This window comes from Chelmon rostratus, chromosome 19 (genome assembly GCF_017976325.1).
Source record: "Chelmon rostratus isolate fCheRos1 chromosome 19, fCheRos1.pri, whole genome shotgun sequence".
Lineage (NCBI taxonomy): Eukaryota > Metazoa > Chordata > Actinopteri > Chaetodontiformes > Chaetodontidae > Chelmon > Chelmon rostratus.
Window position 1 is genome coordinate 5,800,001 of NC_055676.1, and position 27,105 is coordinate 5,827,105.

At 40.4% G+C, this 27,105-nt stretch overlaps 3 protein-coding genes across 6 annotated transcripts in view; 1 reads left to right on the plus strand and 2 right to left on the minus strand.

Moving 5' to 3' along the window:
• The window catches only part of il11ra (interleukin 11 receptor, alpha), a 45,146-nt gene extending 31,605 nt beyond the window's left edge, over positions 1-13,541 (minus strand). For both annotated transcript variants that reach the window (XR_006007818.1, XM_041960603.1), the window contains exon 1: positions 13,432-13,541. The gene's annotated coding sequence lies outside the window, so the exon portion shown is untranslated. The remainder of the gene's footprint in view (positions 1-13,431) is intronic.
• A 2,592-nt stretch (positions 13,542-16,133) lies between these two features.
• Positions 16,134-23,673, plus strand: si:busm1-57f23.1 (uncharacterized protein LOC368621 homolog). Of its 3 annotated transcripts, none has more exons than XM_041960456.1 (5): positions 16,134-16,215; positions 18,318-18,438; positions 21,587-21,738; positions 21,852-21,953; positions 22,133-23,673. In XM_041960456.1, exons 2-5 carry the CDS (start codon positions 18,354-18,356, stop codon positions 22,226-22,228), a joined length of 435 nt encoding a protein of 144 aa, XP_041816390.1. In that variant the 5' UTR covers positions 16,134-16,215; positions 18,318-18,353; the 3' UTR covers positions 22,229-23,673. The 3 variants fall into 3 exon arrangements, with proteins under 3 accessions (XP_041816390.1, XP_041816389.1, XP_041816388.1); XM_041960455.1 differs by lacking the exon at positions 16,134-16,215 and adding an exon at positions 17,948-18,080; XM_041960454.1 differs by lacking the exon at positions 16,134-16,215 and adding an exon at positions 17,980-18,080 and having other exon boundaries at positions 18,235-18,438.
• Positions 22,573-27,094, minus strand: LOC121623238 (high choriolytic enzyme 1-like). The gene is made up of 8 exons (XM_041960453.1): positions 25,294-27,094; positions 24,872-24,890; positions 24,733-24,795; positions 24,503-24,643; positions 24,133-24,250; positions 23,854-24,032; positions 23,563-23,644; positions 22,573-22,940 (listed from the first exon to the last, which is right to left on the minus strand). Exons 1-8 carry the CDS (start codon positions 25,360-25,362, stop codon positions 22,784-22,786), a joined length of 828 nt encoding a protein of 275 aa, XP_041816387.1. The 5' UTR covers positions 25,363-27,094; the 3' UTR covers positions 22,573-22,783.
• Between the last annotated feature and the right edge of the window lie 11 nt (positions 27,095-27,105).

A 27,105-nucleotide genomic window follows, 5' to 3' on the forward strand; every position in this document is an offset into this window, starting at 1 on the left:
GCATGGAGATGAGAGAAAGAGCCAAAAGACATAAAGAGAGAGGTACAGACCTACTTAGATAAAAAACAAACAAACAATGAGACTGAGAGAAAGAAGAGATGAAACAAAAGTGGTCGACATAGTGGGAGAAAGAGAAAGTAGACAGGGTGAAATCAACTGTGTTTAATGTACCTCAGTGGTTGTTCAACTATACACAAGAGCACAGTAAAACAGTAAGTTTAACTTCCAGTCACAGCGCACTCCAAACCAGAGGAAAAAACAATCCTATGAGAGCATAAAAATGAGCCATGTTTTCTTGATTACTACTGTCTGACTGTCTGTTCAAAAATGCTGCTGGAAACACGAAACAAAAAAGAAGAAAGACACAGAGGTAAAGAATCATCTTAATGTACTCCACATTTTCATATAAGTGAATGCCTGTCCTGCTAGTCCCAAACTTCTATAAACACAGCATTGACTGAATGCATGCACAGTTCATAAAAGCATTTACATCAGGATGTTCTAAACTAAACACTTGGTGGGTCGTACATGGACAAAATAAACAGGAAGTGATTTCATATGTCCAGTGTGTTTGGAATTAATAAAGAACAACTGCAGAGTGAACACTGATAGTTAGAATATATAAAGATATTTTTCGATAAAACCCCTTCTTTCATTTGACAAAAGAAGCCAATGCATTTTATCCGAGCACAAGCAGCTGTACAAGACCCTCACCTAAATTAAACTACCTAAAACTGGCAACATTTTGATTTAATCAACAGCTGCAATCAAGCTACAGGCACAATTCAGTCACTACCATGTTGTAGCGCTGCTCTATAGTCACCATAGACTCAGAAAGAAAACACATCACTGCTGGTAAGTATGTTGGAAAACCACCAGAACAATGAGCTTTCACACCAACAATGGAGACAAAATATAAAAATACAAACAAACCAAACTAATGAGCTCTTAGCACCAAAGGAGGCAAATCAAAACCAAATGGAAAAATGGAAACAATGAAATAAATATTGAATAAAAACGAGTGACCAGAAGAAGAAATCCTGCGGATAACCTTCTTTGGTACATCTTGTGCTGTTATGTTTATAATTAGGGTATGTTTTCCCTTTTCAACTGTGTAAACGCAAAAAAAAGGTTATAAGCATGATGAACTTGCATCGTTTGACCACAGGGAGTAATTTCCTCCATGTGATTTGCACTTTCTAAATCCTGCATTCATCATTTTGGATTTTGCAGATTGAGCAATAGGACTGAAATTGAGAGAGAAGAAGAGGGAGGAGGAGTGGAGAAGGAGAACACGGAGAGTGGGAGCAAGAATGACAGAGGGGCAACGAAGAAGAGAAGGATGGAAAAAAGAAAAGAGAAGAGGGCAGAGAAGCAGAAAAGAGAGACAAACAGAGCCACTGAACATTATGGAGTAGGACTGAAATATATCTGTATAGTATAAATCATCATAACATACAAAGGGAAAAATATTTCACAGCCAGTCAGGCCATAGTGACAAGGACACCTGCCTCAAATAAACCCAATAAAAAGTGTGGAAAATGAAAGATTTTATCTTTTTTCTGGTAAATGGACTGAAATATGCATACATACTGAACAGACCAGTAGGGTGACAACTGGATTAACTCAATTGACATCTGGATTCCTCTAAATTCTTCCCAAGTGTGTAATAAGCACACCTCATTTTGACTGCTTTGTGGCACCAAAAAAAAAAAATAATAATAATCACAAAAGAACTCAAATGTAGGCCTGTGCACTTGAAAAAAAAGGTGTTATACAAGCTAGCACTGGTGGGCTACCACATATCATTCCAAACATCAACTGTAAACCACCATTAAAAACAGGAAAAAAAAAATGCAAATACAGTTTTGGCGGCTTGGATTTTATGCCAAGCTGAATCAAACTCTCTATGACTGGATCAGGCGAAAAGATCTCACAGTAAAGCAAACAGCCCTCATACGCTGATGCCAGACTGAGGCAAAACACAGAGCTGAGCTGCAGTGTACACTGGAGGATCTACAGTAGGACTATTCAGTCAAGGCAGACAGTGGGGCAAACAGACCCGATATATGTCAGGCTGAAGCCAATACTCTGAAAGCTCATCGGCACTGTTCACTGCAGAATCTACGGTGTGAGTAACCAGACAGCAGAGCAAACATGTTTTCACGTGGACTAATACAGCAGGCTAAGTAGCTTTGATTTTTAATGGACAGAAAGGCGTCTACGAGAAAAAAAAATCATCAGCAACCTCATTACTGTCTGAATTGTTTGCTGGAAGCAGGATGCAACACAAACTCTAACAAAATTTCTTTCAGAATAAATGAGTGCTGAATAAAGAGAGAGTCCTCATCAGACTGTCGGGCTCTGCTGCACGGTGCACAGACCTGGCACACAAACGGCCCGCTATCCAACCCGTCGCCTTCAGATAGCGAGGCAGATAGCAGGCTGATTTACAGTGCACCGCCATCATTTGGTTTCAAAGTTTGTTGATTTAAAGGCACTCAGTGTTTGTGTGTACGTGCCTTGTGTCTGTGTGTGTCTCTCTTGAGTGATCCGGGAGACATATTAAAAAGCCTGTTTAAAGATCAAAGGCCGTATCCGAGGGAGGGAGGTTTCCAGAGTTAAAATCTGTCAAACCAGAAAAAGCTCTACAAGATCTCACTAGCTCAAGGATTAGTTTTTCTTCATGGCAAACAACTTCTGCAAAATACAATGTGTTCATACAATACACAATGTATGTTTATAACTTTGCAAGTTAGGAGGCTTCTCAGCTTCAAGTACATAAATTAAAGGGATTGGGCATGATAATCAAGTCACAGTTAATAGGGCATTAGCTGTTGATGTTGATCTTCTGACAATTTAATATAAAATACACAAATGAAGTTTGTCTAACTTTGCTGTTTTTTTTGTTGAGCTCAGTTTGAGTCCTGAGCATTTCCATCCACTGCTGTTAGGAGTTGATCTCACTGAGATAAAGATACAGACATTCAAAGTAAGACATGCTTCATCCCATGCTGTTACTGTCTCCCTCTGTAATGTTATCTAACACATTATCCTAATGTTGACCCAGGGAAAACAACCCATTTAAGAATTATTTAACCAAACAGAGTCCATATGGTCATCAAATATGCTTACCTAAAAGGACACAGAGGCATGTTTCTCCTCACCATTATATTCTAATGTGGAATTTGATCTGATGTTTTGTCTCATTCACACCATTTTCATCCTTTTCTCTGCCATATGTTATGTTTTTGAAATGCACTGATGTCGGCGCCGGCTGCTTGACTGCAACCAACCTCAACACCGGCCAATAAAATTGTCTTCAGCAAAGAACATTCAGTCTGGCAGAAAGATTTCACCAAACAAAGCCATATTTAGCCAATTCTGACCAACCGTTTAGTCAAGGTAAATTTGATTAAGTGTGAGTTCAGAACTCAGACGTGACTCAGGCCAATTGGAATCAGCTACAAATCCCAAGCAATTCATTGGCCATTAATTAAGCAGTTCATTCTGACAGTAACATCTTTATTAATTCTTCAACAACTTCATCTTTTAAGAATTATAGTGAATGGATCATTGAATGAATCTTAATGTGTTTATGTCAATCAATCAATCAATCAAACTTTATTTCTATGGCGTCTTCCAGCATCCAAAAGGAGCACAAGGCGCTTAACAAAGAGGAATAAAAATAATAAATATGTAACACAATGGCAACATATAACACATATCTGATAGCATATAGCTTGTATTCAGATTGTCATGTCACATATTTCATTTATCATTACAATGTTTTCAGATATGTCATTCCCTAATATAGCAGTTATAACTCTATGTAGGTCTGCTCCTTGCAGATTGTTATCTTGCAACCATCCTGCTGCTTCTGTCATACAATATGAATCACATCTACAGTCGCCCTGACGTAGTTGGAATGAGGACAAAAAGGTGTGTTCCCGCTCTTAAAGAGCAGCACAGCCACTGTCCTTCTAACGCGAGTTCAGCCCTTTTTAAATAAAAAGTCATCCTATGACACCAGGATTTTCATTAAAATTAAATCCTACACTGATAACAAGTAAGACCCAGGCAGAAAAAAATAAGAGAAAAGCCGCAGTGTATTGCACTCATCTATGAAACATCGCTAGTGTAGTCTTGGCTCCCCTCTCATTTGTTTCTGTCACCTGCCTGCCAAATCAGATATGATCACCATGCTCGATAACAGCCATTTATATCCTCCTTCAAGACTGCTAACGCTCCATGAAGACAACAAACACATGCAGAAGCGAGGAGGGAGGGAGGCAGCAGTGGAACAGGGAGAGAAGGGTTAAGAGGGAGCTGGGACGAACCACTAGAGAGGAGAGGAAAAAGAGGGAAAGACGCAGCAGGTTCACACTTATCTTTCATCGACGTTCCAACAATTATATAATCACAGTTATGCACACACACACACTTTTGCTGCCCATGAGACATTTTGCTACGTCATAACTGTCTGTAACATAATCCCAACAGACATGTCTATCAATTATACATGGCCTTTGCCGTAAAAATAGTCGCCTTGTTGCAGCGGAAACACAACTTGGTCCACTACAACACTCCATCCACTCAGCTACGTCGCACTCGTCCCACTTTTCAGCCTTTACATGATGCAATTATTCAAAGCGATGAGTGGTGACATTTTCAAACAAAACTGCGGCCTCTAAAAGCCAGACCACCCCCATTTAGCCGAAACTCTTGTCCAGGCAACATTAATAGGAGTGTTTGTGGCAGCCATCCACACTCCTCTCTCCTGTCCTTTGGATTATTCCTTTGAGTGTCTGCTGCTTTGATCTGTTTTCATGATTTCAATAAACCCAAATACAGGATAAAAAACAAGCGGCAGACTACTTTCTCTTTTGGTGAGTGCTCAGTGTGTCTTCATGTCAGTATATGGATTTTGGTCTTCTCTGGGGCAATCATAGAAACAAACGGAGCCATACAAAATTGCAAACTTACAGACTATTTCACTCATCTCTACTTTTTACGGTAACTATGATAACAGTTAATGCTAAACTGTGTTTAACACAGAAAATTATAGTGTAAAACAAACACAACAATTTAAAAACAGTTGTTAAGGATCCCATCCAGACATGTTTTAAGACATTAAAAACACTCTGCTTTGAACAATAATTTGCGTCTTATATGGTCTTTCCACAACAAAGTTCAATTAACTCGTTTAAACTTGCATCTTCTCTTTCTCCCTATTTTAAAAATACTCTATCTATAAATATGCGAATAATGACAATTCACACAACTCACTTCTGGATACAACATGTTTCCTACTTTACTTAAGTCTATTCTCAGTCTGTGTGTGCCGGATGTTTTCAGTTTCCACATCACACTTGTTGCACACTGTTGACCATGACTGGCTTCAAAACTAGCTGTAATGTCAAGTAATGTAAGTCCGGCTGGTACGTGCAGGTGTTAAACTGACACTAAAGTTTCCTCCTTCAGCAGATGAGTGTGAATACAAACTCTGCACGCAAATCATCGAAGTCAAGCAACAACTAGCAACATTTTTGAGTTGAGGGGGGGCTTCTATATTTACTATATTTGAAGTTTATTAGTTAGGTATTAGCAAAGGTATTTTGAAAATATACACTTAAAATGGAGCAGAGGGGGCATAACTCTAAAAAACAATGAGAATGTACTGTACAGTAAAGATATCATGAATCAAGTGTAACATTCAGATTTATTTACTCGTGCAAATGATTGCACAGTGGGAGAGTACTTTTAGATAAACAGAGCACTGTTTTGGGAATCAGAACCTGCAAGCTTAAAGCCAGCAGCTCCGTCCTCTAACATGATAAGTGACAGGATTATCCACAATGTCTAACTAGCTGCAGTCTTTGTGGATCAAAGCCAGCACTGTCAATGTCTTTAGTGCCTGGACAGATGCAATCCAGTCTGTCCAACCCTGGTAAAAGCTGCCTACAAGCAATACTTGGGGATTAGAGATTACCAAAACAATGTGTCTTTAGTATTGTGGAAGTACTTGTTTTGGTACTAATCAACACTGAAAGCCGCTTCAGAAAATCCAAGAGAAATATAACTATGAAACTTTTAAAGTTTGGCCTGTTTGTTAAGATCATTTCAATTTGAAGTCTCAAAACGTTCTATGGCTAACTAACTTGTAATGGAGACAGACATGAAACCACTATTTACACTCAACAAAGGCAAAAATATATTTCCCTGGCTCTCAGATCTCTGCAGAGCTTCTGAAAATGTACCCCCACAGAGATGGCAAAGTGAGTGTGCATTAATGAACCTCTTCAAATAACAACATGGTGAATCTATGTGCTCAGCTGAAGTGCTGCTTTAATTTCATGTCTGACACCAGGTTCACAAACAGAACATTTTCGGGATGGCAGTGACGGTAAATATGAACACCTGCAGGGTGGGAGTCAACAGCAAGCAGCCAAAATGCTGGTACATTTTTTGCCACAGCAGCTTGTAAATCAATCCACTGTATTCTTCATGCTGGTTTGGCAAGTAACTGCTCACGATTCGGAGGTAGAATTTTATACCAAAAGCAATCAATGGAGTGTTTTTCCAGTACAGACTAATACTCTGCCAAGCTCTAATAATCTCCCCAGTTAGCTGTATTTTCACAGTCAACACCACACTGGACAGGGTAGTTACATAATATATGGCTAACCTAATAGATGCTGCTTTCACTGGCAAGACTGCAGCAATATGTCAGACGTGCACAGCAAATTTCATACACATATGGTCATTAGTTTCTGAGATTTGGTCAGAGTCAAACATATATACGAACCTCACACAACCTATTCTCTTTAAATTAGATGGTGAAACGGCAAAAGAAGTCAGGGAATTATGGCTTTTCTTCCTTTGTGACCAATATGTAAAAATGTTATAGTTTCCTGCACTGCCAGCCTGTAGAGGTCCACAGGATCATAAAGCACATTTGCATGGGAAGAAGGCACATTCTTCAACATTTATCTTTCCTGAAACTTTTCTGAGCATGCCGATTTTCAGGACAGCCAGTTATTCACAGCAACAAGTGATGAGCCTATTGTGGAGCTTGCTTGCTTCTCTAAAAGAAAAAAAAAAAAAAAAGGCTACATTTTCAGAAAAGAAAGTGACCCTTAATCCCATTAACACTAGCTCTGGATAACGCGTGACAGTATCAATGTTTAGGGTTACAGCCACCGTCTACAGCTGGTGACCATTGTGACACTGTATAATGTAAGGGACTACCCTTAAATGTATTGAGGTGTGTCTTAATGAGATGTGTGCTTGAGATAATGTACATAGTACTATACTGTGTATGAAGATTAACCAAACAAACAGATGATGGCTCTTAGTGGACACAGTAAATTAAAGATGATTTTGAGCTGGTGCTGTTTATAAATGGATCCATTACGTAAGTGCATCTTGAAACTTCATGCCTTACAGCCGCTGTGATGGCACGCTAAGGTAAACACATGAATGCAAAAAGAAAAAACAAGATGACAAATATACACTATCGCCCACAATCACTTAACTTTTTCAGTCAGGTACTAGTAGATGGTGTTTGGTGCATCTTAACAAACACAGTCTTTCTGTGTTAAAACGCCACCATTAGTTTACGTAGTTTCAGTAAAATGACGTTGCACACACCAATGCTGACAACAGCCCCATCTGCGCACACAGCAACCAACTTTGTCGTCCAGTCATCCAAGCCTCAACCATGGAAGCGGTTCACGACTGAATCTATCACAGCCTGTGCAGTTCAGTCAGCACCACATTCAATCAGTTCAGGGAAGTCCAATGTAAACTCTCCCTTGTTGGACACAGACACAATGTAAACAGTCTCCTGCTTGGTTTTTGTGATGTCCTCCAATCCATCAGAGAGCAGCCCCAAGAATTCAGCAGACTGCAATCTAGCTCTTAACTCCCCACTGATAGTTTGTGCAATGCTCTGCATTACTCATGTTCCCCCTTCACATGAAGGATGCTGTTGTTCTTCATTCAGCTTGCTTCGCATTTTATCAAGTGGGCAACTGGACATTTCATCTCGGCTACCTTGTTTGCTAGCAATAGCTTGTGCTCCTCACTCTTTTCATGTTTATCATACGATGGATCATTAAAATTCCTTCAGCCTCTATAAAACGCACCTGTCTGCTTTCTGTCTGCTAGATGTGGATGAGAACAACATATCTTGAACCGCATTTTGGTGCGCTCATCGCTAGCTTCAAGCCACGGCACATGTTGGACTCACTTTTCAGAGAAAAGTCTTTTCTTTTACTCGGGTTCGGTTTGGCGTTTCTTTGCTCACGGCAGAATGCCAAAGTTGCCAGTTTTTTGAACATCTCTCACAGTAGGTTACTTCATTGGGTCAAATGTGTCGACAAGAGGACGAAGACGCGTTTTGAAACAACTGACGTTACACATATCTGATTTTTGTCGCGCATGCATACCTGCGTACTAGTTGTGTGCACCCCTGATTATAATTTTACAGCATATATGATAACAGGCCAGACGACGACGATGTTGAGATAATTCCAGAGTCTGCTGGCAAAAATAAGTTCTTCAATGTAAAACAGATGCCACGAACTTCAGATGTTTGGCATCAGTTTCCATATATGAAAGAGCAAGCATTGGGTTTCTTTGCAGAGCCGCCATTATGTATTCAACCATCATTCACCCATCACACAGGGAGATTTTTGCAGCACTGACAGCAGCCTTAGCTGTGTAAGGAGCATATCTCACCATTTCTTCAATATAAAAACCTTATTGCCAAGCAAATATTACACTTTCACTATCGCCACACTATCACTCTCCTTATTGGTCAGCTGACTGCAAAAGAAGCCACAGCTCCAAGCCACAAGAGCAAGTGGCTTGACCTTGTGGCTTGGAGCTGTGGGAACTGCAGCAAATGTAGACAATCACAGCAGAAGAAGAAATGAACAAACCAGATTGGGATTAAGTAATTTAATAATTAAATAATTAATAAAACTTTTGCTCGCAGAAAAACTCCTCAAATGCTCTGAACAAATGAGCAGAGCTCCTGGTAAGAATGAGTGGGGATAAAGTGCACGAACAGCAGCACAAAGGAGGAGAAATACCCCACTCTAGGCCCCTCAAAATTGGTTTAATATCAAGAGCTGGCTCTTTCTGTCTCACACGCGCACAGACACACACACACACACACATGCACACACCAAGATCGGTATGGCCTCAGACCTGGCAAGCAGCACTCTAGTTCTTGGAGCAGCTTTCTCTCTAATTTAAAGTTGATTGCCGTGGGCCCTCTGTGTGTGACTAGTGAAATATGAGTGTGGAGAAGAGAGTATGGAGGCTTGGACTGAGTTTAGCTCTGTGTGCTTGTGATTATGTGAGTGCGTATGCACCAAAGTATTGGACCGTCTAAGTTTGTGCCGACGCATGTATATGTGCGTGCAGGAGTCTGTGTGAAGGTCTAAGTGGAGCCTGTGCGTACTTGTGTGTATGTGTGTGCGTTTGTGGTTTTTGGCCAGAGCTAGTACAGAGATTGGACTGCCAGTGGGAGCTGTCTGCAGGGAATCAGGCGAAGCAGAAGGAGAGCTGAAAAACAGTACCTTTCTCAAACTTGAACGAGGTGTTTGGAGGTGAGTTTAACTCAACTGAGCTGTAGTAAAAAAACAAAATGAAGTCAATTGAGTTAAATCTTCGTAGGTCTGTATTTATCAAAAGGCAAAAAGGGAAAGCAGATGTGAGGCTTGTGATGGAGCAGTGGGGCAGATGTAGATTTAATCCCTGTCACTGATTGTTATTCCTTTCTCAGCATTCATGTGATTAATTGTGTGATAACTCAAGAGCTACTCTTCAAAGTTACTCACAGACTTAACTGAGGCTTGAGGTAATTATCTTGATAAATCTGGCAAATAATCTATTTAGGCAAAATTTAGAGCCAAGTGCTTGTTATAATAAATAACATAAATAATAATAAATAAAACTAAAAGATATTGCACATGTTGCTGTAAAGCATGAGTGTGTACACTTTGTAACTTTCAGCAACATTGTATACTTTATTTTTCATCCTGACTGGCTCCAAAGGTGTTTGTGTAGATGACAGCCATGTTTGACATAAGGTATTTCTCTATTCTCGGAAATCCGAGTACCTTGGATTTCCCTTTCTTTTTTGGATATCCCAGTAGCCCCTGAATCCAAAGAACAAATCTATTTACTGTGTGTCTTTCTAAATAGTCTTTTTAAAGATTTTTTTTTGGTTACAAAGTTTGTAAAGCAAAAATACACTCCTGTTCTTCCTTTTATAGATCCAGAAAACTTGGGAATCCATGGGTAGACCTCCCAGAGGTAAACAGCAAGGTGCCCAGTGTCTCAGTGTTTTTCTTACCCTGTGGGGAAATAATTTTCCCAGCAGTAAAGAGAGGGAGACCTGATGTTCTGCTAGCCAGCTTTCTTTAATGTAATGTGAATCTCACAAGCTACAGATTAAAACAAAGGAACATCTTCCTGATCAGGCCACCCAGCCTGTGAAATGAAATCCATTAACAGTAAACAGTATTGTAACTGACAGAGATACTGCTGGGAGTGGCAAGGTTTGGCTCCTGTCTCCACCGAGCCCAAAGTAACTCTGGCTAGGACGAATCAACAAAAGCCAATCTCTCTGCGTAGACTCAGCTGACACAGTTAAATTAGCTGAATGGATTTTAAAGCAAAGAAATAAACAGTGATCAAACTTGCATCGTAAGACTGGCTGACTGTCTCTGTGTTCCCACCACATGGGAGTGGAGGAGGCAAAATGCCTCAAGCTGGTCAACAGACAGCCAACTACAGTTGGTACAGTCTCTGACTCCATTTCTCAAGCGACCAATGGTGACAAACCACCTGTCTACAAACGAGGGAAAGTCATAAATTGGTCACCACAGTCGACTGTGATTGGGTGAATCCATTCTAAGAGCCGAATGTGATGGGGACAACTTTACCGCAAAAGAAGGCAACACAAACTCGGACAATCCAACAACTGATCGTGACTCTGCTGTGCTGAACAAACCAATAACAAGCCTTGCGCAACTTCTAATCTTATTACAACAGACTAAAATCCTTAATTAATCCTGAAATTCCCTCGTTCGTCAGCATTTAAAGCAGCATGGAGTGTAAGAGCCAAATCCCTGACAAAAATATTAAAAAAAACAATCTTCTTCCTTTTACATTTAATTTAAATTATTTTATACATAATTGGATACAGACACATACATACTCGAGGGTAATCACTACCTTTGCTTGGCTTTCATACATATGTGCATTCATACATCACAAGATCACTGAATCATATCATAGGTGTCATTTTCTATCAAATATTGAAAACAAAAACAACCAAACCAACCACAAGACTGAAAAACTGAAATACAAGTTTACACACATGGACAAAAATCTCCCTCTATGCCCTCTTGTTGACTCTAACATAACATAACTTCACTGTATCATCTCATTGAACCAACTTCAATTTGTGGGTAAGGTTCAAATTCTGCCACTGATAAGCAGTGTGCAATGCCTCTTTTACACATACTTGCCGATAAATTACTGCGATAATATTTCAGGTGCACCTAGTTTCATTGTTGATGCGCATTCAGGAACATTTCTGTCTTGCGCCTTTTCACACATGCCATGGCAATGCCAGAATAGATGGGGCAGGGGTCAGACCAGCAAGATTAAGGTAATTAAACACTCATGGATGCCAACCTCCATAACACTCCACAGAAGAAGATGGGGAAAGCCAGATTAATATATGCGACAGAAGATCTCTCTTATTATTTTTGTCTGGTGTCAGTGTTCTTGCAACATATTTATTATTCAACAAGTTTTCAAGTAGTGTTTTTCTGAGATCTACTGACCATAAAACAAGCTGCAGATTCAGATACATCATCAGCAGAGTGTTATGACTGGCTTGTTTGCTGCACCTGAAAGTGTCTGTCATCAAACAGACGTAACCCTTATATGCTTTTCTCTGCAGCGGTATTGCTTTCATGCACACCACAGCCATACTGGCATTTTCCCTGAAATGTTGGTAGGATTTGAGGTGGTAAATTGGCAGCACAGATTTCTCTTAACATTGATCCCTGCTCCCATTCACACATAACCCCAAGCAGGAACTGTTCATAAACATTTCAGGGATAGACTGGATGTGCAAAAGGGGCTTTACATAGCGATGCAACGACCTAGATTGCACTTTTAAAACTTCCTCCTACACAACGTAACCTTGACCTTCTTAGCCGTTTTAAGCTATAGAAGATACAGCGTGAACTTTGACCCACATTTTCCTTACAATGGAGCAACATTTGAGAAAGAGCAATAAACTGAGCTCACTTTCAGCAACAGGGCGCACAGCCTCGTCTCTCTGGCCTTCCTCCACCACCTACCTTCCCTCTCCTATGCCTGAGACACCCCCAGGCTTCGTCTTTCTGCTTGGTCTGTTTGCATTCCTGTTGAGCTCTATTTAAAGGCTTGATCACTCCACTGGCTGGAGGAATGCACATCTGTAGGGAGACCCTGTCCCACTGTCTGTCTGTCTTTTTCTCTGTGTGTGTGTGTGTGTCTGTGTGTGTGTGTGTGTGCACTGTATTTGTTTCTAATTGCGTCCTCGGTGCATTAACCTTTACAGTTGCCCTGAAACGATAATTGTGCATATAAATATACAAATAGGGACAGCAGGATGAAGACTAATGTTTATCACATCAACAAGCGCTTTCGGGTGACTCATGATTTTCAACGCTTCATCTACACACTGCCAAGCGTGTTCCTGTGGTTACTTTTGAGAGTTGGAAGCAAAACAAGTAAATGAAAGCCAACGCAACAACAGTGCTTTTGATGTACTGAGCTCTCTTCCTATAAAAAGACAAATGTACAGTATTGCACACACATAGCAACATAGCTCACAACTCACAAAAAATAGCACATTCAGTACAATAGGCTAGGATGAGTCCATGAAAGGTAATTAATTATAACAGTATATTACACTTTAAATTAAATTTCTCCAATAATATCTCAGTCTAAATTAAATTTGAACCCCAAACACAGCTGTAGCCACATGCTCCATAAGTTTTCAGTGCAGCCCATGTTCAGTTTCTCTCATAATTATCAGACATGAAAACAACGCCATTCATTTAAGTGACACAGTTGGAGGCATAATAACAGGGCATGTAATTAAAAGACATGTTACAGAGCAAGTGTTCAGGGTGCCACACAAGCTAAAGAGGGACGAACATGTAAGCTAGCAGCATGACACATCCCCACTGTGAATAACATTGGAGTAAATTTCCCCTCCGCTCCCTCCTGTCCCGTGTAGTGAGGCGGATAAACTTTTCGCCCCCCACACACACACTCACACGCGCAGCGTCCTAGCCGCTAATTCCCTCCAACCCGGTTTGAACAGGTTTAAACCCACAAACTTACCTTGGAAAATCTCCCCGAGTCAAACAGGCATTATTATGTTGTCGCCTTCCATGGCTGGGACTCGGTCGAGTTGTTCTTCGGCTCCCCGGAATGACTGGATACAAGCTAGCGGGGCAGGAGAGCAACAAAGTCGGACAAGGAGGAGGAGGAGGGGAGAAAGGAGGCCAGACGAGTCGGCCGACGCCTCGTTGGAGGAGCCGGCTGTCAATCAGCGGGCTGAGTGGGCGGGTCCTAACTGTAAAGGGATTATGGAGGCTGAGCTATCAGCACTGATCCCAGGTCTGAGGGCTGAGGAATGTGGCATGGAAAAACAGATGTGGGTCTACCGCTGACGGATTGTGATGGTTTTGATATTTGCGTCGGTTCTCGTGTGAAATTTGGGAACACACACGTGGTATTGGAAACTGTGTGCAAAACGCTTGTTTTAATTAATTTCAACTAATGCAGTTTTAGTAAATAAACATACCTATTAAAGACAGCAATTAAGGAATGACTTTTTTCTAATTAACTAATTAATTAGAAAAAACCTAATGAGTAATTCTAATTAATCTTTTTTAATTTGGATAAAGGTCATTTTATAATAGACAATAGTCCAAAACTATGAAACTTTTTTCTTTGTGAGTTTTTGCTTTAGTTTAAAGAGAAGAGAGTGGAAAATGGTAAAAATAAATAAATGAGTGCCAACATAAATATGTTGTGATAGCATGAATTATCTCAATTAGTGGTGAGAGCATATAGGACATGAAGGACATTTTGTGTAAACTGCGTTGTCTCCCACTAATTGTATACACATGTGTACAAAGGCACTGAATATACCAAAGATACTCCACAAATGCTGCTCTCCTCCACCAGCTCATTACTATCGAACAGATCACGACCATTTTCATGGCAACAAGTAGCATCACTCAGGAGATGGAGCCACTCGTACAAATCATTGCATAATATGTCTTTGCTTCATAAAACCCTGAACGACTTCAGGGAAGTAAATCAAGATTTTCCAGCTTTTACTCAGTCATCCAGCTAAACTGTAAGCCCTGCCGCATGAGACAGGTCCCCGATTTATTAATTTATTAATTCATCAGTTATGTGGCCTACCTGTTATGCAATGAGTACAGAAACACATTAAACCCATTAATGGTGGCAGTGTTCTGTGCTTTAGCGAACAATAAATTAGATGATGGTAACATCTCATTATCCAAAGCCATGACCCTTTGTCCCCCTCGTGAATGCAGATGGAAAAACACATCCGTCAGTGTAACACAGTCCAACACACAGCGTCAAAATGACTGGAGGGTAGAATCAACACCTCTTTGATACAGAGTTTAGCCTTTGCAAAGGTAAGATTTAATGTAGATGTGTCATATTGGATAGCGTTCAATTCTACAGGTGTGCCTAATATACTGGTAACTCAGTCTATACTGAAATGTCTTTAGTCTTGCATGACTATGACACATCTCATACATGTTTTGGTTCATTATAGTTTCAGCGCCACATAAATACTCTACTTATTTTTCATGTCACATATCAAATATACGGTACAGTAGAGGTACAATGTGAAGGCTGCAATGATATAAGAAAAAAGCTTAAAAACAGTCATAATAGTGCACAGGATTAGAAGCTGTGTACTCTATTTCAGGCTGTTTATTTATGAAGCAACTTTGACCTTTGACCCGGACAGACTGGACAAGAACAATCCGGATGAAAACTGTGGCAGTTGGTGTCCAGTCCACTCATTAGGCAAACAACACTGACATCAATTACTCCGCTGAAAGAGGGGATTTCCAATTTGAACGAATCCAGACACCCCCTTACTGACCCTGGGCTGTCAGCTGCAGCTTGGAAGAGTTTAGCACTTCTCATTAGGGACAGGAGAGCAGCGAACACCCAGCAGGCGTAAAAGAGAATTTTGCTTTCATTCTCACATCCTCTTAAAAAGTTTAAAACTCTTCAGCGCTTTGGGTTAAAATACCTGTGAAATGTTATGTAGTTAAGCATAATATTTAGCACGCAACTTTTTTGAAGCCTAGAGTGTCACACTTTTTTGGGTAGGCTGTGTCAAAGTGGCGTTAATCCAGATCTTCTACACATTTTGAGGCTGTAACTTGTGGTGTCATTGGACTGGACTGCATCTGCTCCTTCTTTTCTGACTGCTTGTCCATCTGCTTGGCTCATTTCTCTCTCTTTGTCCAGCGCTGCGTTTATCTGCCCATCCATCTGCCTTACTGTATGAGCCAGTGTACCTGTCACTCTGTTCCCATCCACCAGTCCTTTGTCACACCTGTCTTTATCTATGCATCCTCTGACACAGCTGTCAGATTTGTTTGCGCATAATATAGCTATCTCTATATTGTTTATACTTCTAACTTCTGCATTGCTTATCTTTCACTTGTATGTTCTTGTGCATCATGACTCTAGGCTTCACATTAGCAATTATGGTTTAATTTCTATTATGCTAATATATATATATATATATATATATACAGGAAGTGATTTACCGGACTGCTTTCAAAATTGAAATTAACTGCTCATGATGAGCACTTGTTATATTTAAGCTCCTCTGCTATCAAACAAAAATGTTAGTGCATTGCCTGACTATGAAAATGCACTAATTTAGCCTTGCAAACCACCTGTTGCATAATGTGATACGATTTTGCTTCCCCCTGCTGGACATTCTGGCTCATTACATACAGGAATCGAAACTGCTGGCAGCACAGTGGAATTTGCGTAAGCTGCAAAACACACCAGGGACATCAGGAAATATTAGATCTTGTCCCTAAACCTAAGGTATGTTATTAATATTATTATTATTTTTATTATTACTGTTTAAGTGTATGTAGGTTTATTTGCTGTTTGAACCATTTGAATGATAAGGCACTCAATTCCCTTTTCGTTTAGATTTCAATACTGTGCCAGTTAAGTAGCAGCCCCGCCTATTCTCACTTGAACACTGAATCTAACCTGCCAACTGACAGACAAACAAACCGCTATTCATGCTATCATCAGTCAAGACTTAAAACTAAGGGTTGAGAGAGTGGAAAGTTTCATGACATTTAAATACCGCGAGCAGATGCAAAAAAAAAAAAAAAAAAAAAAAAAAAGTCCTGTGATTTTCACTGATTTAAGTATGAGAACTTCATCCTCATATAACCCATACGAACCCACAGTGTATCCTGACACGAATAAGGCTGTTGGTATGTGCACATTGTTGTGATACGGCTTTTCATACTGTGTTCATTGAGCCTGTAAAGGAGTTAGTCACAGTAACAAAGCCACACAGGATTTTCACTCAACTCTACAGAGCTTTAGCTTCCTTTTCTTTATCGTCTTGGTTTGGTTCTGTGTCACCGCCCTCATCAACTTTATTTCCAGCAGCAGCAGGAAGCCGTTTACAGCAGAAAGCTCCAGTAAACCAAGCGCACACTGTCTGTCAGCAACAAAAAGCGGAGGGACAAGGTTGGCGACTAGCTGGCGAAGAAAGTGGAGCAGCAAGATGAAGAGCCAAAATAATCTCTCTCTCTGTTTTCCAAGCCTCTTTGTTGGACAGTGGCAGTGTAGACGTGACAAGAAGTGAGGGGAGAAAGTGGTTGGTGGAGACCAAAACAGAGCTAAAAGGAGTGTGAATATAGGACTTACTTCCATCAGGTGGACAGAAACACACCTCCAAATGAATGCTAATGTTGCTCTGTGTCTGCTGGATTCCAACACACTAGCCTTAAAGACTTAAGACAATAACGTGTCAGAGCTGCATGTCTGATAGCTTTTTTTGGAGGCCTTTTGCCCCGTAGTTGCCCAAACAGTCGCTTTTTTGTCAGGCAATTAACCAGCGGTTAATGAGTCGAGATTATGGACTGTACCTCTGTCATTTACTGGCACACAATCAGTATTTATTAGAACCATAAGGATTGCACAACCAGCTTTGGAAGCACAGTGCAGAGCAAATACATCATTGATACATTGCTGTTAACCATCACTCTGTTTTAAAGCTGAGTGAGAGGCACCCTAAAAAAAATATCACCCTTCCTGTGACGTCATGAGGACACTCAGTTCCAGCCACTGATGCTCGTGCATTTGTTCAGCACTATCAGAACAGTTTGAATGCACGACAATGTTCTGGACAGGATGGTGAGAACCGGTGTGTCATGTGGTTCTGCTGTAGTCCGCACCGTGACTCAGCACAGGTGTAACCAGCTGAGACTGAGTCAGATCTCCAAAAAAGCGCCCCGTCCACTCGTGTGTAAAGTAACCAGCAAAAATCACACAGACACATGACATTGGCAGGCTACACACAGACACACACACACCCACATAGTACACATGAATGCAAACACACAAAGAGCACAGGAATACCAGGCAAACACAAAGACACCCATCCACCCCCCGGCCCACCCACCAGTGTCATACACACGCTCTGTCACACGTACCAAAGCCGCTGATGGTCGTGAAATCCCTACATGGCGTCACTGGCAGGCGGTGGGTGGGTGTGGTCTTCACCGGCTTGCTAAACATACCAGAGCTTAAATGCTGAACAGCCACTGCCATTCACTAATGACACCCTCCCTCCTTCTCTCACACATTATTCCTCTCGGTCCGGCTCACTGTTGCTCCAGCATTCACTTGGTGAAGTCCTGTTTTTTTTTAACATCAGAAAGGTAAAGAGTTGTCATGTTTCTCTCTTTGTGTCCTTTTCGATTGTGAGATTTTTCACACTTTCTGGCTCTATTGCAGTATTTCAAGTTGGCTTTTTTTTCTTTATAACAACCTTCCACATCTCTCCCTGTTTTGCTGCTTTCTCTGTGGACCCAGACACAGTTCCAGTTTGTTGTGCGTGGTTCAGCTCTAGCAAAGTGTCCTGATCATCTGAAGACTTTTCCTGTCTTTCCCTTCAGAAGACCGCAGCGCAGTTCAGTGGTTAATAAGTAAAGATGTCGCTCCCGTTGTCAGTGCTGATATGCCTTGTTGTCCAGCTGTGTATGGGAGATCAGCCTGTGGAGGAAGTCATCACAACAAGTAAGTACTGATATGGATAAGAAACACAGTATGTGCGTAGGCATGGAGAGTTACAGAGAGGCAGGGAGATAAAACAATGCACCTACTCTGTATTTATGACTGTCTTTTGGGGGAAAGTGATATCACTTTCAAAATGTGGTAACAAAGTCAACAGTTAACAGATTCTTAACATTTACCAACAACTAGAATTGGACACAAGCCAAAAACATATGAAAAATATGTGGCTAGTCTGGTCAAACAAAATGCTTTCAATATTTAAAGATTAAAACAAGTGTAAAGATTGAAAGGACAAGTATCTTAGAAGCTCCACAACTACAAGTAACAACTACTTATAATACTGTCCGGATGCCATTACCCTGCTGGTTTTACACCATAGTCCATAACTCTATTCTACAGATCCAGATGAGTTTTATATGGTTGTTTTTAATTCATTCTTTGTTCTTTAGTTTTGTCAGAGTGGTGGCTAGTCCTCCTGCGGTCCACACAAAAACAATAATAAAGATAGTAATTTGAAATCACAGAAATGCAATATAAAACAAATATAAAGTTTAAAAAAATTAAATGAAATGAGCACTAACTACTAATCCTTTACTGATTTTCTTAAATAAAATCTGGTTTTGATCTGTGTGATGTTGGTTGGGAATGTATTCCAGGTAGAAGAACCACATGACCACTACTCAAGTGATGTGTCATATACCTGTGAAAAAAAAAAAAAAAAAAAAACTGTATATACAAGTTTTTCACTAAACAAAATGTGAAGCATTTTTTCAGATAATGATTTGCACGAATAGCAGTCAGCCGAGATAATTGTCAGCATGGTAATCATCCACAGGATAAAATGCCAGGAGCCTTAAATCCTGCCACTTTCTGCATGTACAGTATAATACGGGGCTATTTTGTACTTGTTTTAAATCTTGTTTGGGGACAAGCAAAAAGGAAATATTACCAAGTTTCCAGCATTTAACATGCATTGTAAAATGTGTCAGGATTATGAGTTATGACAGCTACTACAGTTTGAGAAGAGTGAATGAATAATACAGGAGAGACTAACTTTACAATGTGTACTCACTGTTTTAGAAACAAGATGAAAAATGGCAGCTTATACATGTTTATTGAAAGGACAATAGAACAATGGCAGCAGCACCGGCACTGTGTCCGAATCATGACCAGCAATCTAGAAACCAGCCACACAAAACGTTCGTATCTCTGCCAACTTAACTTGATGCATTCGTGTGCCAATTTTAATACAATGAAATCAAACAAACAACGAATGTGTTTGTGTAGCACTTTACAGAAGAAGCCTAAAACGAAAGATAGAAATAAAATGTATGCTATTCCAATAAAAAACTAGCAAAAATAAGTTAACATCAAAAATAGATGACAACTCGAAATGATGAGAAGAAAGTTTGTTTCCATCAACTGGTGCACTTTCCATGTCATGTTCCACGCCTTTTACAGGCCATTCTGAACATGCAGTAGCAATTAAACTAATTAAAGTGACTCAACCTTAAATTATTTTAAATGATTTAAATAAAAAGAGCCGTATTGTGTGGGCATTTAAAATTGTGTGGCTGTATGACACAATGGCAAAATGAGTTGTCCATTTACGCACTCAGTCTGCAGGCAGTGACTTTCTGCTGCTGTCTGGTTGGGTAGAGTGAGTCAGAAAGTTTGGCTAGGCAGCAGTCAGAGAAGGTCACCACTGGTCAGACGCTATTCAATGTGGCAGTTTGGTTTGGTATGAAAACTAGTCAGTCAGGGCCGCTCAGCAGACTACCTATACACCGTGGGATGCATGTGTGCATACGGTGTATTCTAGTGCCGCAAGGAAAAATGTAATACAATTAAGAGGCAGACTGGAGCTCAAAAAGGAAACTGTCGCTTTATCAAAAAGTGCATATGACAGGAGCTGCAATGGCAATGAAAAAAAGGGTTTGGTGGACAGACCTTGGTTAAAGTAAAGTCCTGTAAAATACAGATTTTTGTATGTGCAGTAGAATCCAGTGTTACATCATATCATTTAGACAGAAAGTAAGAGTAAAGTCTGCTTGCTTTCCATTTCATGACCTTGTTGATCTCACATATTCATCCACATTTCACATAATACTGTCAGGGTTGACTCTACATAGCTGAACACTTGAAACTGAAATGACATTTCTATGAGCAATTATCTTGCATGCATATCTTCAGCATGTGAAAGTACACAACGAGGACGGTGACATCAGCATGCTAACACATTCCAGTGGCAATGCTGTAATGTTTATATCTAGCAGGTATAATATTGATTATGTCCACTACTTTAGTTTAGAATGTTAGCATACTGCTAATTAGCATAAAAAATACATTAGCAAATTACATCAAAATGTTGTGCATTACGAACACCACAGTTAGCTGGGTACGTTGTCTGAGAACCATGAATGTTTGTACAAACTTTTGTGCTAATCTATCTTGAAGATTAATAGATAAGTGAAAGCTTCTTGTGGTGTTAAGATGAAGTCATGTGATCACTAAATTCAATACCTGTGCACAAGTCTGTGGAAACTAATCAGATACTGTATGAAACATTAACAAAAACCGAAATCAATGTAGAAAAACTGCAACAATTATCTGCAAATCCTCTTTCCTGTTCCTTGAGAAAACCAGCATTATACCCTTGGCCTGATGACTGAGGCTTGGTTTGGCAGGACAGTGGAGACGGTTTGGAAGTGTAAAACAAGTGCTAGCGTCAAACTGGTTGAATCCAGGATTTGGTGGTCTCATTGTTTCCAAGTCCTTGGCTGATGTTCTGGACTGAAACAGCAGCATTTCCAGGATGAAGGAGCATAAAAAACCCCAAAGGGAACACAGTCATAACGCTTAACAGCTGACATGGTGGAGAGAAACGACTCTGACGACGGTGTAGCAGAGGCAGCCATCAGCACATACACATGTTTCTTTACTGGCATTGCTATGGCGAATGTGGTAGGTTACCATGAGCTATCCTGTTATCTGAGGTCTGAACATTCACAAGATATGCACAACTGAGTGTCCTGTTATTGCAAGGGCATCTTATCCTTGTGCAGAGAACACAGAGTACGTTCCACTTAAACATAAGCCATCATGCAGGTCTGTGGAATTTACCTTCTATCTGTGTTTAATGTCCTCCTAGAGAAAGTGCCTCTCCTGGGGGACTGGTTTGAGAGGAGTCCAGAGTCAACCGAGGTCATAGAGGCAGCCCAACATGCTGTGATGATGTTCAACACACACTCCAAGAGCAGGAAGATGTTCAAGCTGGTCTCCATCACTGCTGCGCAGACGAAGGTTACATCCATCTATCAGAAACTTACATGCAACACGCCACGTCGCCGCCTCTTAATCCTGTTTTAGGGTCACGACTTCTAACGGTTCTGTCCTCTGTCTGCTCATCTCATTAGGTGACCAATGTGATCAACTATAAGATCGAGGCAGTCCTGGGAAAAACCAAGTGTCTCAAGACTGAAAACCATGACCTGGACAGCTGCAGTCTTGAGAGGAAGGTAAATCTGTTTTGCACGTGCGTTTGCAGCCTTATCTCCATGTGTTGCACTCAACATTTAAATGTCTTAGATTCTTTCCTGACGCAAAAGCTGAAAATGACTTTTTTACTGTAAGATGTTAGATTTTGGAGGTTTTCCCATTTCCCGTGTAATACTTGTTGTTGTTTCCCCCTCCACAGCAAGTGAAGTGCCACTCTGAGGTGTCGTTCAACCCGCACAAAAACAAACACGAGCTGCAAAAACAGCAGTGCACGAAACTTGGAAAGAAGGTTTAATAATTCAGATTTGTAGCTTTGACCACCTTTCTACATTTTGATATTTTTTTTTTCTGAATAAATGTTCTGCAGCTGATTTTAACAGGTGGATGATAGACATGTTGGCACGATGGGAATACTAGAACAATGACAAATCATACTCTGAATAAAATTAGCTTGGAAAAGGTGACTAAGATACACAATAATGTGTACTGTAGATTATTTCTGGTCTGTGTGAGAACACTTCATTGCTTAAAATTTAAAAAAGAGCAAATCAGTGCTTACTGTGGAAAGTCATCAATTAAAGGGTGTTGCAGTAAAGAGATGAAGACAGAGTTTTATATCGATATTTATTGAATTGGTGGGATTTTTGTACAAACAAGTCAATAATGTGAAGAGCCGAGTAGTCTTCATTTTCTTTCAGACGTCTGTAATAAAAAAAAGAGATCAGTCACCACAAAGTACCAGCTGTGACTTTAGAGCATAAATCTGTTCTCTGAATTCAGACCTTCAACCTAACCCCTCTCTCCAGCTCTTTCTCCAGAAATGTCTTCCATTCAATTAAGCAGAAAAGCCTTAAGAACTCATTTCATTTCTATACTCACTGCATTCGTATAACCTGTTGATCCTGAGGATGTCAATATCAGACATGTCATCCCTCTGTCCAATCGGCACAGAGGAATCTGGAATAGGAGTGATGGTGTCTGCTCCATACTCTGATGTGAAGGCAGTCCTAGAGAGAAAAAAAAGTGAAATGAAATAAAAGTTATATACTGATGGAAAATTGTCCTTATTTAATTTATTTATAAGAGCATTGGAATAGTTCATTGTCAAGCCAAAAACTTTAAATTATATATATATTCTCAAAGATATGGTTCCTTTTTTCATTGCTACTCTAATTTTTTTACTTTTTTTTTTTTTTTACTGTAACTTGGCTTCAGGATCTTCTTTCCTCTCACATGCCACAGAGAAAATGAGCTGCAATCCACACGCAGGGCCAGAAATTAAATGTTAAAGCTCCATTATTCAATATTTTTCTGTAACCAATATTAAATGACAATGTTTAATGTGAAGGGTGTTGATGACTCAGCGTCATCACTCAACTCTGCAGGCTCCCTCAGTGGGCATATATTTCTCTCAGGCATTGGTGGAGACCAAAAACAGAGCTAAAAAGAGAGCGACTACTATTTATATTGGCCAAGTGATCAAAAACATAATTGAATATCACTCTGTGTATGCTAATTATGCATAGGCAGCTGCTTGCTGACAGGTTAGCCTCATGCTTCATGACGACATGAATAAACTAAACGAATTATCTTACTAACAATACTATTAATGATATAAACAGATGTTACCTTCCATAATGCATAACAGAGGAATAGTCATATGGTGTGTTCAAGTTGTCGGTGTCCATTTTGTTGAAGTTGACGGCATGTGCTTAAAATAAAACAGAAATTTTAAATGATTTTCAGACTCAGATGCATTTCTTCCACTTTCACATACATGCACATTGTGTATGTGTTCATAATTCCAAATAAGTTATAAATAAATGAAAGATCTTGTAACTGAAAATCACTTATTTAACATTGGTCAGTACAAGATGTTTAGCGGTCAGCTGTGCAGCTGCATTGAGGCTTAGAGCTCACCTGCTGGGATGTTTCCCCAGTTGATCCTGACATACCGGTCCCTGTCGCTCCTAGTATGCTCATGGTGGAAGCCAAGCGCATGGAGGAGCTCGTGCTGAATGATCCCATGATCGAGACAGCCGTACACAGACAGAGAAAGCAGCTGCTGCCCTCCATCTCTGCCAATAGTAGACCAGCACCTACAGTTCAGGGTGAGACAGAGAGACGGGGGTGAATCCTGACGGCCTGGTGCACGCAGTACATTACACTGACCATCACCTCTACTGTCGCCGCACTCACCCCAGTTCGCTCTCAATGCTGAGGTAGTCGGGCTGGCCACGATATGGAACGAAGCGAACACAGGTTTTCTCGTGGAAAGTTTCCATAGCTCTCTCAATCGAAGCCTTTTCGTCGTCATCTGCAATGAAAACCAAATTAATTTCAACACTTGATGATACCCTGATGTATTTAACACTTCTCATACTGAGAACTTGTCCTGGAAAAAGTCTAAGTTTTTCTCCCTTTTTTTATTTGTTTCAGGATTTTGTAAGAAATCAATAGCATAAATGGGGAATTTTCGATGATGACGTCCTTTCTACATTTCTACAAACAATCAATGTTATGCTATTTTTATGCTGTAATTCTCATGAATGAGTCCCTGAGCTCTTACAGAAATAATCACTGAGGCGGTAAGGTACTTCAACCAGTCCATTGTAGGATTTCCTCCATTTGCAGTAGTCGCTCCAGCATTTCATGGCATTCCTCTTCTTTGAAAGAGCGACGTCACCTTGCACCAGAACATGACTGATTCCTGGAGTAAGACAGCGTGGTAAATAGAAGCATAAGGTGAGCAGGTGAAGCCGCGGCATTGACATTCCTCCACGAACACATCTATCTTACCTTTGTTTGCCTCCAGAATTCTTGAGGTTATGTCCAAACGGTAGTGCTCCCTGGTCTTCACACCTGAAATGAGAAGATTCAGTCACCAAACATGAAGATCCACCATTCAGTACGATGGTGATGAGGAAAAATCAGTTACCTTCCTCATGTGGTCGCACCTGCAGAGACAGAAAGTGAACATAAGCAGAAAATACGTATTGCCATGAAAACTTGAAGTGCATATTATTTGAATTCCCTCATATATATGTTGTATTATGTCAGATTTATTTATATACCCCAGTATCATTTTGCATTATGTATTGTGTGTGTGTGTGTGTTTCACTTGCAATCTAATGTCTTGTGTCCTTTTTTCTTTATAAAGCCATAAATGGCCATTTAGAAGGTTTTTCTTAAAATAGGTGAGAGTGAGTTGAGGTCATTTTTTTCTCAGAGTTCACAGCTCTGGATGTTTGCAGCAGTCTGCACTTTGTCAAGATGTTATCTCTTGCTTGAAAAAAAAAAAAAACAGTAAAAAAGTAAAACAGTTACATAGAGGTGCATTAGTTGTGGCATATGTCTCACCAGGGAGTTGACTTGAGCTGAAAGGCCCAGCAGCAGGGCCAGGACAGCAGAGAAGAGACTCAGGTTCATCTTCCTCAAACTGAAAATTGGATGGAGGCTGGAGAAGGTCTTTGCCGGCCAGAAGTGACCACAAAGGTTGCAGTCTTGCTTTTATACGGCAGAAAAAAGGAGGAACTGCAAACAGATTAACTGTAAAGACAATACACTGACCCAGAAACACACGTTTTAACCAAAGGATAAACTCTGACAGGAAACGTCCTGGCAGTCAGACGAGGCTTTGCAAATTTAAGATAAAAAGCTCCATATGTCACATTGGTCCGTACATGTACGTGCACATACATACGTGTATATAATGGATTTCTTTATCAGAAAGCACTGATAATGCATTAGATCATACGCAAGCTGCTTTTCTTTGCTGAGGGAACACCTAATCCACTGTGAGCACACAAAGCACAATACAAACAGAACATAATGCTGCTCGTCCACACCCACTTGTCTCCACCCAAAGGTTTCAAATGTCTCTTACCAGAAAATATAACTTTTTATATATATTTTATAACTTTTGTCTCTCTTGTCTGATGGGAACTAAGCAAAAGTTGTGTAGAAAGGAGAACATGTTTATCAAGGTTCCAAATAGCTCCAATATTAAACTGTATTACATAGTACAAATTATTCAACAAGTGAATTAGTCTCACTGAGCAGAGAAGACAATTTCATATCAGAAAAACTGGACCTCCTTCTTCAGTTTTAACCTTGCGAACAAAAAGGATTTATTCCTTATTTCAGTAAAAGTGAAAATGAATGCACTGGCATCGAGACTTTTCTTTTGAGATGGAGATCAACCAACCAACATCTGGGGAGCTCCACATCAGTAAAGCCGTGCCATGCCACACGCTCTTTCCATTTCTGAAAGGCAGACTGGTTTGGGCTCCCTGGCGAACATCACATGGAAACTCTATCCTTCTATAAAACAACCAGCTACCATTTATTCTCATTTGGTCAGTCATCATGTCAGAGGAAAATTGCACTCAGGTCTGGGTAATATGAGGCTGTCTGGTGGGCTGGCAAGCGTTTCTAAAGTCTAAACAGCCCAGGCAGCACCGCTCACTCTACAGGACGCCATTATTTAACTGTCAGAGTGACAGTGTTTTCCACTTGTAAGCGGTCTCCTGTTTGACACACACACACACACACCTACATCTGTAAATATATATATGTACATACACACACTTCCAGTTTACCCCTTTAATATCCACACTTTAGGCTCTAAAAATCATCTTATTCCACATTGTCTGACAGATTTGAACAGTATGTATCTCCTGTTTTTTATGGTCCTGTGAATCACTTCAGGCGTATTTCTACAGACACTCGGCTGAGTTGGTAAGGAACAGCGGACCAGCCTGTGGGTGAGGCTCTGGTAGAAGACATTTGGAGTCAACAGCCATCTCAGGGACAAAGCACGTCAAGTAAAATAAGCTTTCCTGCTGTCCTGGGGGAGCAGCAGAGGTCGGCAACAGGCCGTCCGTCAGCGGAGGCAAACAAATCCACGAAGGGAGCAGGCAAAAACCAGGAACAGGCTGCACTTATTTGCTTGCCTGTCTGTTTGCGGGAGCAAAACAGATGATGAGGTTTTGTCCTCTTGACAAAATCACACACATCTCCAGATGTCAAAGACGACACAGTAAAGTTCAGCACTTGTTTTTGTTGTGGACACAGCAGAGATGTGTGAGTCCATCCAAATACTGTGATCATCAATAAAATCACTCCAAGCTCACAAATCATTGTCAAAATGAAGGCTGAATGACAAGGCCC

Coding starts and splice junctions, on each gene's coding strand:
- si:busm1-57f23.1 (XM_041960456.1), top strand. CDS start 18,354: ATGTCGCTCCCGTTGTCAGTGCTGATATGCCTTGTTGTCCAGCTGTGT. Junction 18,439..21,586: donor GGAGGAAGTCATCACAACAA/GTAAGTACTGAT, acceptor ATGTCCTCCTAG/AGAAAGTGCCTCTCCTGGGG. Junction 21,954..22,132: donor GCTGCAGTCTTGAGAGGAAG/GTAAATCTGTTT, acceptor CCCCCTCCACAG/CAAGTGAAGTGCCACTCTGA.
- LOC121623238 (XM_041960453.1), bottom strand. CDS start 25,362: ATGAACCTGAGTCTCTTCTCTGCTGTCCTGGCCCTGCTGCTGGGCCTT. Junction 24,644..24,732: donor AATTCTGGAGGCAAACAAAG/GTAAGATAGATG, acceptor GTCTTACTCCAG/GAATCAGTCATGTTCTGGTG. Junction 22,941..23,562: donor TCTGTTATGCATTATGGAAG/GTAACATCTGTT, acceptor TTTTCTCTCTAG/GACTGCCTTCACATCAGAGT.